This window comes from Myotis daubentonii, chromosome 16 (assembly GCF_963259705.1).
Source record: "Myotis daubentonii chromosome 16, mMyoDau2.1, whole genome shotgun sequence".
Classification (NCBI taxonomy): Eukaryota; Metazoa; Chordata; class Mammalia; order Chiroptera; family Vespertilionidae; genus Myotis; species Myotis daubentonii.
In genome coordinates, this window is record NC_081855.1 from 10,932,282 (window position 1) to 10,948,025 (window position 15,744).

Below are 15,744 nucleotides of genomic sequence, written 5' to 3' on the forward strand. Positions count from 1 at the left end.
CACACTCATACACAATTGAAAACAACTTCTGGCATAAACAAAGCAGATATTAATTAGTTGTAATGGTGCAAAATAGACGTGGAGAGATCTTAGCATTTCCAACATATATCAGCGTAAGCAAATGTTCCCTTTCCACGTATGAATCCGAACATTCAGCTCCATTCACTGTCTTATGTTCCTTTTTGTTTGCACAAGTCCAGCCAAACCAAACCAGGCGTCACCAGTGGAGAGAACTGCAAATGTTTGCACACGGTGAGCAAATTAGGAGAAAGTTCTCGATTTAGAGAGACGTGAATTATTGTGTGCAGATATAAATAAACATTGTTCTCAGCTCAGGTTCTGTCAACACCTCAGCGCTCCATGCAACTCATGTAAAGATCAATGGGCTAGTGTTACTCATACCTGATGAGCTCCCAAAACCACCTGAAGGGGCACACGCTGTACTTTGCTAAGCTTGTTTGCAAACTCAGCCCTTGGAACACAAAGCGACCACAAAGTATGCAGCCAACTCTGAAATACGTGTGTTTTCAGCAGCTGCAAGGCCAAAACAGACCTTCTCCTTTGTTGGCCCATGCTTCAGATCTTGGCGTGGGCACTCCGGGCGGCCCACAGTCTTCTTTCCCCCACCTTCACCATTTCTTAATTAAGACATGCTTATTGTATAGTATTTTTAAAATGCAGACAATCAAAAAGAAGATTAAAAATTGCCTTAATTCTACCAACCAGAGGCAACCGCTGTTAATTTTGAATATGACTGTAGAATTTTTATTTTTATTGAATTTATTGGTTGATAAAATTATATGTTTCAGGTGTACAATTCTATGCTAAATCATCTATATATTGTATTGTGTGCCCACCACCCCAAGTCAAGTCTCCTTCCATCACAATTTATTCCTTTTATACTCTTCCAGCTTCCCCGGTCCCCTTTCCCTCTGGTCATCACCATACTGTTGTCTGTGTCTATGATGTTTATTTTTGCTTTTTGTTTTGTTTTGTTTGCTTAATCCCTTTACCTTTTTCACCCAGCTTCACAAACCCCTCCTCTCTGACAGCTGTCAGTCTGTTTTGTGTATCTATGAGTCTGTTTCCATTTTGTTTGTTAGTTTATTGTGTTCATGAGATTCCATATGTAAGTGAAATCATATGGTACTTGTCTTCCTCTGACTGGTTTATTTCCCTTAGCATAATACTCTCCAGTTCCATCCATGCTGTCTCAAGAAGTAACATATCCTTCTATTTTACTCTGAGTAGTATTCCATTATGTAATTGTACCATTCCTTTTTTATCTACTCATCTACTGATGGACATTTGGGCTGCTTCCAAATATTGGCTATTGTAAATAATGCTGCAATGAACATAGGGGTGATATCTTATTGTGGTTTTAATTTACATTTCTCTGGTAATTAAGAGCATCTTTTCATATGTCCATTGGCCATCTGTATGTCCTCTTCGGAGAAGTGTCTAATCAGTCTAATCAAGTTGTCTGTCAGTGTTTTAATTGGATTGTTTGTTTGTTTTTAGTGTTCAGTTTTTGAGTTCTTTATAAATTTTGTATATTAACCCCTGATCCCATATATTATTGACAAATATGTTCTCCCATTCAGTGGGTTGTCTTTTCATTTTGTTGATAGTTTCCTTTGCTGTGCAAAAGCTTTTTAGTTTGATGTAGTCCATTTGTTTAATTTTTTTCTTTTGTTTTCCCTGCATGAGAAGATATATCAGGAAAAATATTGCAAAGAGAGATAGTCAAGATTTTACTGCCTACATTTTCTTCTAGGATTTGTAAGGTTTTCAGTCTAACAATTAAGTCTTTAATCTATTTGAGCTCATTCTTGTTAATGGTGTAAAAAGGTGGCCTAGTTTTAGTTTTTATTTTTTGTACATATCTGTCCAATTTTTTCAACACTATTTATTGAATAAACTATCTTTACACCATTGTATGTTCTTGCCTCCTTTCTCAAATATTAATTGACCATAAAGGCATGGGTTTACTTTTAGGCTCTCTAACTGTTCTATTGATTTATATGTCTCTTTATGCCAGTTTCATGATTTTTTTTTATTACTATGTCCTTGTAGTACAGTTTGATATTAGGTAGTGTGATTCCTCCAACTTTGTTCTTCTCTCTCAAGATTGCTATGGCTATTTGGTATCTTTTGAGATTCCATATAAATTTTTGGAATATTTATTTGTTCTATTTCTATGAAATACGCCAGCAGTACCTTGATAGGAATTGCATTAAATCTATAAATTGCATTGGGTAGAATGGACATTTTAATTATTGTAATTCTTCCTATCCATGAACACAGTATATGCTTCCACTTATTTGTATCTTTTTCAATTTATTTCTTTAGTTTCTTATCATTTTCTGAGCATAGGTCTTTAACATTCTTGGTTATATTTATTCCTAGGTGTTGTGTTGTTTTTGTTTTTTGTTGTTGTTGTTGTTGATGCAATGGTAAATGGGATAGTTTCCTTAGTTTCCCTTTCTGATAGTTCATAATTGGTGTATAAAAATGCAATCAATTTCTGGATATTTATTTTGTCTCCTGCTACTTTACTGAATTCATTTATCAGTTCTAGTAGCTTTTTGGTGGAATCTTTAGGGTTCTCTATATACAGTATTATGTCATCTGCAAATAATAATAGTTTACTTCTTCCTTTTAAGTCTGGATGCCTTTTATCTCTTCTTGTCTTATCACTGTGACTAGGTGTTCCAGCACTACGTTGAAAAAGAGTGGTAAAAGTTGATATCCTTGTCTTGTTCCAGATCTTAAGGGAAATGCTTGTAGTTTTTGCCCATTGAGTATGATGTTTGCTGTGGGTTTGTCATATATGGCCTTTAGTACACTGAGGTATGCTCCATTTCCACTTTGCTAAGAGTTTTTATCCAAATGGCTGTCTGATTTTATGAATGTATTGATATGATCCTTCATTTTGTTTATGTGACCTATCACATTCATTGATTTGCAGATATTGTATCAATTTTCCATCTCTGGATTCCCCACCATCTTGGATCATTGATTGTAGACTTTTTAATGTATATAATACTCTTCAAAATTAAAATAGGAGCATACTATAGGTAACTGGTTTTGTTTATTCAAGTATAGTCTATGAACATTTTAATATCTATAAACAACCTTACCTTTACAAAATGTCTACAAGGTGGACTTAAAGCAATTTATTCAGTCAAGACATATCATTTTGTATTTACCAAGAATTGTTACTGGACATTTAGGAGGTTGTTTTCAAATTTTGCTCTAATGAGCTAATAGATAATTATTTTTTAAAATCTATTATTATTTCCTTAGGATAAAATCTTTGAAGTAGAATGCACAGATATGAACTTTTTGAGGCTTTTAATACAAACTTCCTTCCAGAGAGCATAAAAAGAGTTACACCCTGTCATTCTGCACCCTAACAGCACTGAGTTCATTCTGTCCCTGTAATTTTGTACATTTATTATTTATTTTGCATTTTAAGAGTGGTACTCCCTTGTCTATCATATGTGATACAATTCCTTACTCATTTTTTATTGTCTTCTAACTTGGTTAGTTGCCTTTTAACTTGATTAGTTGTCTTTTAACTTGATTAGTTGTTTTGGACACAAAAAAGTTCTAAATTTTTAGGTTAAAAATGTATGTATCTTTATTTTTCTGTATTCTATTATTTAAGACATGCTTACGTTTATCCTTCCCAAGCTTATATTTTCTTCTATTAATGCATTTAAAAATTTTAATCCTCCTGAAATAAATTTTGGGAAATTGTGAGGTATAGACATAACATTTTTTCTCCCAAGTGAGATTCAGTGGCCCTAGCTGTTTTAATGTAAGCACTCTTTTCCATACTGATTTTGCATGCCACCCTTAGCTAAATGGGCCAAATACTTATATTTTCTTTGGTCTATTGTTGGACTTTTATCCTGTTTCAGTGATCTTACTATCTACTCTTGGGCAAGTACCACCAAGTTATTTTAGCTATTGGAGCTTTAGAGCACAATTTAACACCTTAGCAGAGAGACCTACCTTATTCCGTTTTATTTTTGAACTTTTCTTGGCTATTCTTGTTCATTTATTATTCCTGACAAATTTTGGAATCATTTTATTAGGTACTGTGACTGGGATTATGTTATAGCCATAGATTAAATTAGAGGGAATTAACATCATTACATATCTCTCCAAATATCTCTCATTTTCTTCTTCTTCTTCTTTTATGTTCCTGTGGTAGAGTAGTACGTGTATATTTCACTGCTCACCTAGAGTTCAGAGATGCCCTTACATTGCAGTTATATCGGTGCTATTTGATTGGTTCTGACTGATGGGCTGGACATATAACAGACATTTGCCATTTGTGATCAGGGAATTAAGAGTAAGGTGAGTCCTTCACACTCCCTCTCCCTCTAAGGTAGTGGCCCCAGAGGACACATATTGGAATGCAGAGTCACAGGAGGGAAGCTGCCTGGATCTGCCAGCTGTTGCTGGGAGGATGGCCGTGTTGAGCATCACACAGCCCTCATCAAGCTTTAAGAGAACAAGAGGTAAAGCTTGTGTGTGTCATGTCATGCAGATTTGAGGATTTATTTGTCACCATGGTGGATTCCTTCAGTAAACGTTGCAAATTTCTTATTCAGTTCATGTCTAAATGTTGATATCTTTGATGATCCTATGACAGGGGACGTCACAGTTTGACTTACCATATTATTACTTTCTAGCAATAGGCGAAGAAGGGAATAGATAGGAGCTAGGAACTTCACAGCTGTGCCTCGCAGCTTCTATTTCTGGCTGTAGTTCCAGCTCACGCTCAGCCAGGGCTCGGGGCACTGCTCCAAGGGAGTGCTTCCCCACTGGAACCCACTTCCTCAGTTGGGAGCCAGCTTCGCAGCTGCCCTGCGTTACTGAGCCTGGGAACTCCTTCCAAGTCTGAGTGATTGAACACTTCAAGCAGCCGCTGTGTCTGTACCTGAGACACTCACTCCCAGGTTCTGTTTGTCCTGGCACCCAGCCCCTCTCGCTCGAAGTCCGAGGAGGGAAGTATTGATTGAATTTTGCTGACTTACGGGCCCCTCTCTTTCTCCATACAAACAAGAGTCTCATCCTTTATATGCCATGAATCATGGATGGATGGGTTTTTTTCTCAATCTGGCCTCACCTAAACTCTAATTTGCAGAAATTTTTAGAAATTACTGCCAAATGGGTGCTACCCCTGGTTTCAAATGCAGGCGTTCTTCTCAGAGAGAATTTGAGAGGGAGAATTAATGACATGTGCAAACATCCTTTTAAACGAGTGGTCCTTTCACGGATATTTTCAGGAGAACTTGGAAAAGACTGAATGGAAACCCAGATGTCGGTTGAGGGAACAAGTTATCTTCTCTCTCCCCTCCTCCAACCTCCGCATGTGGCAGGGAGTAGCACTGCTGAGATTTATTTTCCCACTGAAACTTTCCCCAGAAAATGGAAATGATTACAGTCAGTTTCAAATAATATTTTTCCCTCGGTTGCATAAATCACGAATGCTAGCCAGTCACTTTCAGTGGATGTCGTCCTTGTGTCTCTGTCGGTTCCTGGTTTCCAAACACCCGTTCACGGATGAGATCTTATCTATGGAAAAAGTTTTTCACTCTTCTGGGGTGAAATATATTAAACACGAATATTTTTTTTGAAAACTAAACTATTCAATTTAAACAGCTATCAGATTATGTCCTTTTAATATTTTTGGCATTAGCATTATCTTTTCTGAAGTGATTATATGTACACTACACATGGTAGTGTGATTTGTTTTAAACCCCTTTATAAAGTTAAAAGTTGGCACTCCTATGTTGGTTTCTAAATTATTCTTGAATTTTTTTTCTGGTCTATATAATCCCAAACCCTGTGAACCACTGGAATGTATCTTCAAATAGATTTTCAACAAGTGGAATATTTTCTGAGCCCTTGCATTTCTGAGGATGCCTGCCTGGCCCACTGAAAGACAAATTGCTAGGTATAAAGTTCTTAGCTCATAGCTTTCCCCTCAAAACCCTGTGGAGTCATTTGGCATCTAACTGTTGCAGAGGAAATATCTGAGACCAACCCAAGGCTTTGTGCTCTTGTAAATAATTTTCTAATGGATTGTTTCAAGATTATTTTTTATGTATTATACCTTCCCCTTTCTCAAAGCATTGCGATACAATTTCCCCAAGCGCAGTCCACTGAGATAGGATGTGTGGTGTCTGGTGACCAAGGGGCCAGATTCTAGCATCGCCTAAGTTCAAATCTAATTCCACACTTTACTAGCCATTGTATCCTTGGATAGTGTTATGGGATGAATTTTGCCCCCTCCCCCACAAAGGAGAAAAAAAAAAAGATATGTTGACATCTTTACCCCAGTACACAGTACACATGAATGTGACCTTAGTTAGAAACAGGATCTTTGCAGATGTAATAAAATTAAGATGAGGTCCTTAGGGTGAGCCCTAACCCAATAGAACTCAAGTCCTTATGACAGGGAAATGTGGACACACACACACACACACACACACACACACGATGCCTTGTGAAGACAGAGACCAGAAGAAAGCCATGTGAAGACAGAGACAGAGGTTCGAGTTTGCTGCCACAAGCCCAGGAGGCTACAGGAAGCAGGAAGAAGCAAGGAAGATTCCCCCCCCCCCCCCCCCCCCCCGCCCGCCCAGGGGCTTCTGAGGGAGCATGGCGCCGCCCATTCCTTAATGGGAGGCAAGACACATCTGCTGTTTTAAGCCACCTGGTTTCTGGTATTTTGTTATGGTGGCCCTAGGAAACTAATACAGTTTTCTCAAAGACCTTGAGCTTCAATTAGTTGACCTAAAAATGTGAAGAATGTGTTAGTTATAAGGCTGAAAGCTTAAATGTGATTAAATGAGATGAGATCTGTAAATTCTGGCAGGTAGGGAACATCTAATACAGAGAATGGTTGTTATTAATATTGTCTCCACCACCATCACCTTCCTTGAGTAGCCTTCTCTCCTGGAAATGCTTGCTTTCTTTTTCTGTACTCTTGACATTTTTATGCAAAGCTTATGTGATTTTTATAAAATAATATTGTTTCTTAACTACATTCCAAGCCCACCCCCAAAGACTTTGATTCAGAAGGCTTGGGTAGGTCTCTGGAATGAGTATTATGTGAAGGTGTCCAGGAATGAACTCTCATTAAGTATTGAAAGTACAACATAATTTAAGTCATAGACCTGTTCTATTACACTGATATTGGTACTCCTGTTCTACAAATACGGAAACTGGGGTCAAAGGAAATTGAACCCAAGTCAGAAAAGGTAAAATCAAGTAATTTTTTGAGGCTGAACTTCAATAACTTTACTAGTTTGATGAAATGTGAAACTCTAGACTCGTATGAAAAAATGCCAGATAATGAGGACTCTATAATAAAATATGGGAGACCGTCCAGTGTTAGGATTGAGAACACATGCTCTGGAATCAGACAGGATTCCAGTCTAGCTGCAGCACTCACTTTCTACCGATGCAAACATTATTTAACCTTTTAAGGCCTCGAGTTCTTCATCTGAAAATGGGAATAGCTTGCCTCAGGGTTGTTGTGAGAAGTGAATGAGATATCATGATAAAGCATTTCCTACACCGTAGGTGCTAAACAAATGGTCTATTTGCAAATATGCATTGACATTTGTAAGAAAGAAATCAACATCTTCACTTTCTGCTCATCTTAAATATATAAATGCAGAGAGAAAGAGCAGCCATAGATGAGAGCTAGTCCCGAACGTTAAAAAAGATGTGCTGCCCATGCTTTCCCAGGAGCTTATGGTTTGGACAGTCACTTTCCTGGAATTCTCTTATTAATTTGCTTCTAGTAAGTCTTCTTGTATTTTGGAATTCTCTATTTTGGTAATATTGATGGGTCATTTACCAGAATATGTAAGACCCATTTTTTCTTTTATTTTTGTTATTTAAATCACTGTGTATCCTATCATATTGGAAACAGGCACCATATTCAGATTTCCTTTACTTTTGTGAGACAGGACATGCTTCCTAGCTATCTAACATGTCTGCAGTTGTGTCTTCATGTCCTCTGCCTCAGTGAGCTTGAGGCCAGGCTCTCAGCAATCCTGTCCTGGAGGGATGGATGGCCAGGAAGCAGTCAACAGGAAACCAAACGGTAGCCTGAGCGTAACTATATGCTGGTAGCAGTAAGCCTGCAGGTGGATGTCCCGGACCTGGGCAGTGGCCCAGCCATTTCATCAGGACCGGCTCCGTTTTCCACGGTGCCATCTCAGCGTGCTTGCTGTCCTCGTGCTTGTCACTTCAGAGTTCAAGGTAGCTGCCTCAGTGTCTGAAATTACACTCTCAGCCCTGCTTTCTGAGAATAAAGGGAAAAAGCATGCCTGCTGTTTACGCAGTAAACAAATTACCCCCAGAAGCCTTGCCAGCAGGTTTCTCCTCCTAGCTCTCTAGGCAAAATTGAATAATGTGGCCACCCCAAGCTATAAAAGAACTCGGGGAGAGAATGAGGCACATGTGAACCAGATTACTCTGATGTAGAGCAATGATTCAGCTCCTGGGATTGGATGACTTCAGCATCTCTGGACGGCACTTCTCCCTTTTGGTACCCTAAGTCAAGAAGTGAGCCCTGGGATGGAGACCTAGCGACAGGTTACACTGAGGTGCAGTGTCTCATTGGAGTGATCGTGGACGAGGATCCTATCCTGTTGTTATCGGTCACCTTAGAATTGTTACGAGATCCCAGGCACCGATTTAAGCTTTTCAAGCTCAGAGGAGGCTGATTTTAAGCTTAAATCTGTACACTTAGAGTGAAACATCGATTCAAATAAGAACTCAACGGGGTTACCTGCTCTGGCTCTGAAGCCACCCTTCTACTGCATCTAGTGGTGCTGAAGCTTCCGGTTTGCACATCACACTCCTGAAAGCTCACTGTTCGGCTCTGCAGATAAGGGCAGCAATGGTGCAAGACTGGGCCATGGAGTAGGAGCTTCCTCCTCCTGCCTGCTTCCTGTCTGCTTCCAGTTCCTGTGCAGCTCAGCCCAATGCTTCTTCACTCCAGTAGCCATAGCTGAGCCCAGGGGACAGTTTTTCTAAAATAGAGAGAACCAGCTTGGCCAGGTCTCCCTCAAAGACCCCAGCACCAGCAGCACCTGCCCTGCTCCTGTTTCTCAACTGTAATGCTCCTGACTTCGTTTTTGTTTCCCCGGCTGCAGAAGTAGTAGCCGCTTCCTGTAGTTGTACATCTGTGACACCAGTTTTCTTTTTACCCTTCCAGTTATTTAGGTATCAACTTCTTACGTGCTAATCTTTATGTTAAATTCTCTGTTCAGGTAATTGGTGTGATTTCTGTCTTCGGATTGGACTTGACTCAGTAGCGTTGTCATGAGGACAGACAGCCAAAGGCAGTCCTTATGAAATAAACTCTGTGCTTCCCTACCCCTAACCTGCCTAGTGTAGCAGAAGACACCTTGCCACGCCTCTAAAGGACCAGAAGGGCAGATCCCGTCTGACTAGGAGGAGCCTGAGCATCACGTTTTTCCAGGGCCCCCTTTCAAAGCAGGGGACCTCTCTCCAGCAAGAAGCATACCCAGGCCTAACTATCACCACCCACTCCCAAAAGCATGGCACCAGGGGAAGAACCATTAAAAGTCACGGGTGGGGCCCTGGCTGGGTGGCTAAGTTGGTTGGAGCATCGTCCTGTACACTGAAAGGTTGCGGGTTTGATCCTTAGTCCAGGCCCATACAGGAGGAAACAGATCAATATTTCTCTCTCTCTCAGATCAATAAAAACATATCCTCGGGTGAGGATTAAAAAAAAACAAAAAGTGGTGGGTAGGCATGAGGAATATATTTCAAGGGAGGAAAATCTAAAGGTCAGGAATCTCAAGAGACTAAATCCAGATGTGAAATCAAAACCCAATATATTAATCCCTTTGACCTCTCTCCAAAAGCTTCACTCTTCGTAACATGCCCATAATATCCTTGTACTTCATCGAAGTTAGCTCTCTCTTTTAAGGATGGGGTACCCTCATCCTGAAGAATGTCTGCTCTGCAGCAAAAGCTACTGGTGAGAAACGTGTGGTGACCACCAGAGTGAGGGAAGCCAGATGATCTTGAGCAGCAATCTCCACATCACAAATCTTGTGTCTAACCAATTGGGGCCTGTGGTGTAAACTCATGTGCCGTCATTCCTAAATAGCATAGAAAGAACATACAAATCCTTATTTTTTTTTAAAAAGAAAAGCTTTTCTTTTTCTAGATTCTGAGTTCCATAAGCTTCATCAAGCTGTTTTATTACAACACATTTTAAAATAGCACAATCCCAAATTTCCCTCTCAAAGTATTTCTTAGAAAATACTAACATTTTATTTTTGCTTTTTGAAGCATATAGGGAATCATTTAATGGTGAGAGCTATCATTTTTTGAGCTGACCATGAGTCAGGCATAGTAGTTCAAAAAACCTAAAGAAAGAGTGTGTTAACAAGTGAGAGTTTTATTTTTCCTCATGTAATCAGCCCAGGGCTAGTAAGGCAGCTCCATATCAAGCAAGGAGAGACTTGCTCTCTACTGTTAAGGAAATGTAGAAGTTAAACACATCACTTCTGCTTATATCCCATTGATCAGAATTAGTCACAAAGTCACACCAAGCTGCAAGGTAGGCTGGGAATGTAGTCTTTAGTCTGGACTTTGAAAGAGTTAGCATCTATCTACTCAGAAGTCCTGTCATATGGTATAAAATTCAGTACATGTAGAAAGACTCTCAAGAAGAAATTTTATTTCAAATTTTGCAACAAATCCACTACAGAACAAAGTTGTATTCAAGAACAGCTTGGTTTTTAAATAAGTGCTGAAACATTAAAGGAAAATAAGAGGAGCCATTATCTAGGTAAAGTTTGATAACATTAATTTTTAAAAGATAAGATACAAAGCTTTATAATGATTATTTAGAATCATGTTTAAACATACATAAGCAGACCTAGCTGGTTTGGCTCAGTGGATAGAGTGTCGGCCCACGGACAGAAGGGTCCTGGGTTCCATTCTGGTCAAGGGCACAGACTTGGGTTGTAGGCTCCATGCCAGGCCCCGGTCAGGGTGTGTGTGGGAAGCAACCAATCAATGTGTCTCTCTCACATTAATGTTTCTCTCTCTCTCCCCCTCCCTTCCACTCTCTCTAAAAAAAAGTAAATGAAAAAAATTATCCTGGGGGTGGGGGAGAGGTGGGATTAACCAAAAAATAAAATAAAATACATAAGCAAGTGATAATTGTAGTTAATGACCACATTAACATAAAATTGAATGTTACAACTCAACTTTCAATAATTATGAGATAATTAAAATTATGCTGTCAGCTAAAAATGTTTTTAATTCTTTATAATGTATCTCTTTTCATAGCAATACTAACAAAGTATTTTTAACAGATAGTTAAAAACATAATCTACACAATATATTTTACTTGAAATGTACATATCCAAAAATCCAAGTTAAATAAAGATGTGTAATTGTGAGACCGTACATCATTTCATTAGTGAAAACGTTATGGGTAGAATGAGGAACAATAAAGACAATGAGATGGAAAAATGCTGGCATGGATGTCAGTTTTATCACTTAGAGGAAATTACCTACCTGTGTGGGCCTCACTTTCTAAATCTTTATGAACGGAGAAGTTAGAGCTTATGGATATCAAGCCCTATTATGAGGCAGAGCTTATTTAAGGAATTTTCTAAGGGAACTTGTCCAGGAAAAGTTAGTCTAATGAAGCAAGATCATTTGAAACCAGGAAATCTGATTCACCTTAGAATAAAAATTGTCCTTACGAATATAGTCCAATCTCCAAAATTGTTAGTTCATGTGTTTGTGTGTGTGTCCGCATAAGACTAGTATTTCCCAAGTTTTCACGGTCCACAGAACAGCAACATGTCTAGGTCCACAGTGATGGCCGGTGACTGGCCCAGGGAATCACTGCACTCCTCGTTTCTGCAGTCTCCCTGCAGATATGTGCGGTCATAGCAATGTACATGAACATGAACCCTCTCCTTTCCAGAAGTATCTTCAGGGATTACTTTTCAGGAGAGTCTGCTTTGGTACTATTGACTCAGGCTAACTACAAATATGACACAGATGAATGCATTTTCTGACCAATCAAGCCAGAACGCACTCGTCTTTTAGGCATTTCTCCCATAAAACATTTACTCTGGTTCCTCTCAATAAATAATAACCCATGCATTCATTTGTGTATTTAATCAGACCATGGCCCCGTGTTTAGAAAGGATTTTAAATGAAGGAAAAATATGTTGGCCAAGGAGGAACAATGTCTATTAAACCCCTTGTCTATCTTAAGACTAGAGAATTTGGGAATTCATGATTTCTGAGTACATGCAATAAAATATTCATGTTAATCAACATTTCAGACATAACTGTGTTGTCAAGTTAATAAAAAAAAAAAATCTGAACTCCAGTAATTCTCAGTTATGTGCCCAAATACTTGTGGTACTTTAAAAAGAAAAGTGCAAGTCCCTTCCATCCATTCCACACCCCTTCTGATTTAATAGGTCCGGAGGTGGCTCAGACATCTGTAATTTTTAAAGCCCTGTATGTGATTGTGACAGGCAGCCACGACTGAAATCCTGTGCTTTATAAATCACAGAAGCTGTGACCCTTCAGCATGCTTGGGTGCATAGGGCTGCATGGTGTGGTGGAAGTAACGCTGTCACAGGCATGGGACTGGGCAGCTGGGTAATTCTGGACGGATCAATTAAACCTCTTTGAGCCTTAACGTGCTGTTCACAAAGAGGATAATGTCTGCGGCAGATATAAACATCACGTGTTCATAAAAACACACGGAAAATTAGGAGGAGTTTCAAAACTTTTAACATAGTATCTAATGCTTTCTTTCTCCCCATGGAGGGCCTTCTCCCTTCCTTGCATGTAAGAAAAAATCTCCTGTTCCTCCAACTGAGTACCAAGTTTAAATCTCTGAGGCCTTGCCTGCCCCAGCTCCCCGGGACTATGGTCTCGTCCCATCACACTCCCCACCTGACAGGCCCCTCCACCTGCTGGTCCTCTGCGAGCTCCTGCAGAACCAGGGCAACCTTGCGTTTTGTTGGCCACCCTGAGCCAAAGTACTATCACTTCAGCCTTGAAGACAGAAGTTGCCCTTACAAATCCCAGTTACCTGTTTCTTCTTTTTCAAAGGCTGCATCTTTTTTCTTCCGTGTACTTTAGCTGTGGAACTCACACAGGAGAACAGAGGGGGGAGGGCTGCGGAGATCTGCCCAGTAATCACTACACAAGTGCCCATTTATTAGGTCTTATATGTGCAGGCCCCTGGCAGCCCCTGGAGGGACACGATGTCATTCTTTCAATCATCCACAACACAGAGTATCAATACCCCCGGTGGACAGCTATTAGGTCCAGAGGACTCGAGCAATTAGCCCGGGCAGGTCAAGGTCAGGGGGTGGAGCCAGGACTCCAGTGCAGATCTCACTCCAGGGCCCCAAATCTGAACCTCTGGGCACACCCGCTTCATTTGAAGAGGCTCTGACCGCTGCCGTCCCGGGGGTGTGCCAGGAGCACGCACCCTGCAGGACGTCGGTCCTCCCACCTGACAGCGAACACAGTACAGCGGGAACTGCGATCAGACTGGAGGGCGGACGCTTCGTCTGAGGACCACTTCCTCTTGGCGATTCGGGCACCAACATGAATCCCAAAGTACCTCTGAACCGCCCGCGGGCATTCCGCAGCCGGCCCGGCCCGTCGCCGAGCTCTCCCGCCGCGGCCCCAGGACACCTGCCAGCCTCGGGGCGGAGGCGCGGGCCCGCCGTCCGCTACGGTCCCTTCCGGGGGCCGCAGCCGCCCGAGCGCCTCGCGTTTCCCGAAAGTCCCTCCGGCCTCCGACCTTCCGTCCTGCGGTCTCGCGCGGGTCCCAGTCCCCGCGTCTCCTCGCGCAGCCCTTGACTTCCGCGTCCCACTCCGGAAGTGACGCACCGGAAGCCCCTTTCGCGTAAGGGGCGGGGAAGGAAGATGGCGGCGCCCAGCAGCCGGTGAGGAGAGAGGACACGGGGCCCCCGGAGAGCGGCCGGGCTCGTGCGTGATGGCCACCTCCCCGCACACTCTCTCCTCACGCCTCCTAACAGGTATTGCACCGCCCTCGGGCACGGCTTGGGGAAAATTCCCCTGTTTTTGGCACGTACTCTACGTGGTTGGGGCTGGCTGCAACCTTGGGAGCCCGTGGCGAGGTCGGCTGAGGTCGGTGGGGGTGTGACCTTTGGAGGAGCCTGAAGCGGAGGGACCGCGGAGCTGGGGTCTGGACTCGGTCTGCGGTGCAGGTGGCGCCCCGCGCCCCATCCCGCCCGGAGGGCCGCTGTCTCTGCTCCTGTTGGTTTGCACCGCGTGGAGGCTGGAGCGGACACAGCGGAACCTTCGCGCTCCCCGGGCCCCCTGGCTCCCCGGGCCTCCGTGCCTGGCCGCCGGCAGTCCGGACGGGGGAGCGCTGTGCCCCGCTCGCAGCCTTCCTGCGATGTGGAGGGTCGCGGTGCTGCGACGATAATGAAAACGGCGATGACAGCTGCGGGCAGCGGGCCGCCGCTTGACTCCTAGCTTCGTGCCATTCCGCGTGGCCCCTGTTGCAACCCTCCCGCTTGAAAAGCCTGTAACAGCCTCATCTTGACGGTGGCGTGCGCCTTCTTGGTTGGCCCTTGGCGAGGTCTCAGCTCAGGTGTCGCCTGGTCAGAGGCCCCTGCCCCGTCGGCAGCAGAGCGCCTGCCCCTCTTCTCACTGGGCCCTGTTTCTCCCCAGGGTGCCAGCGCAGGCTTCCATTGTTGACTTATGGGCCGTTTATCGCATGCTCCTCCCAGCCAGAATGTAAGCACTGGGAGGGGAGGGGCGTTCTCTGGTCCCCCTCTTTGGCCCCAGGCCCAGAACGGTACCTGGTGTGCGTTGTTGGCTCTCAGTAATTCCTTGTGAATGAATGACATTTGCCCCGGTGGAGGTATTAGAGAGGAGTTGAGAATTATTTCCCCCCAGTAGTTCAGTGATAACTAATGGCTAGGTGAGGAACGTGTTGCCCCTGGTCCATAATGGGGACGATAGAATCCCAGGACTCCTTTTTCTACTGTGGATGTGCCCGCAACTTCAAGGTACATGCCCCTGGCCGGAATCGAACCCGGGACCCTTGAGTCCAGAGGCCGATGCTCTATCCACTGAGCCAAACCGGTTAGGACATGGACTCCTTTTTCTTACAAATCCCAGAAACTTTTTCCAGCCCCATGCCTCACCAGCTCTCTGCGGCGCCTGGCAGTATCGATCACTGTGAGTCTGACATGCCCTTTCCCTCGTGGCATTGTTATTTTATGGGTCTTCTCTGGTGTGTGTGATCTCAGAGCAAACCATCTGACTTTTCTGGAAGTGAAGTTACTCATCTATAAAATGAAGCAATTTAATTAGATGGTTTCAAAGGTCCCTTTTGGTTCAAAAGTGGGGAAGAGGGTGGGAAGTAGGAGGGAGTGTCAATGAAACAAGCTTGGCCTTGGTTTGGTAATTGTTGAAGCTGAGGGAAAAGTAACGGGGGCTCATTGTATTGTGCTTTTGTATGTGACTGAGGTTTCCCATAATGAAAAGTGTTTTGTTTTTTAAAGTCTGTGATTCTTTTTGAATTACTTGCAACCTTCTACCATCCTTGACTGAGTGTTCTTTGATCCTGGCTATAGACACTCATTCTGGGAGAACTCAGCCTTTCTTGTTGCTTGGATTATCACCTCTGTA

General features: G+C 42.7%; 1 protein-coding gene and 1 long non-coding RNA gene across 2 annotated transcripts in view; one reads left to right on the forward strand and one right to left on the reverse strand.

The window, feature by feature from the left end:
• Positions 1-7,917: 7,917 nt before the first annotated feature.
• Positions 7,918-13,839, reverse strand: LOC132217982 (uncharacterized). Its single transcript, XR_009449067.1, has 3 exons — positions 13,157-13,839; positions 8,831-9,074; positions 7,918-8,341 (listed from the first exon to the last, which is right to left on the reverse strand). It is a non-coding gene; the product is annotated as an uncharacterized LOC132217982 (long non-coding RNA).
• A 119-nt stretch (positions 13,840-13,958) lies between these two features.
• LOC132217981 (protoheme IX farnesyltransferase, mitochondrial) overlaps positions 13,959-15,744 on the forward strand; it is a 121,071-nt gene continuing 119,285 nt past the window's right edge. Inside the window, exon 1 of the mRNA XM_059668567.1 lies at positions 13,959-14,117. Coding sequence (XP_059524550.1) covers positions 14,075-14,117 — 43 coding nt within the window. The 5' untranslated portion in view covers positions 13,959-14,074. The remainder of the gene's footprint in view (positions 14,118-15,744) is intronic.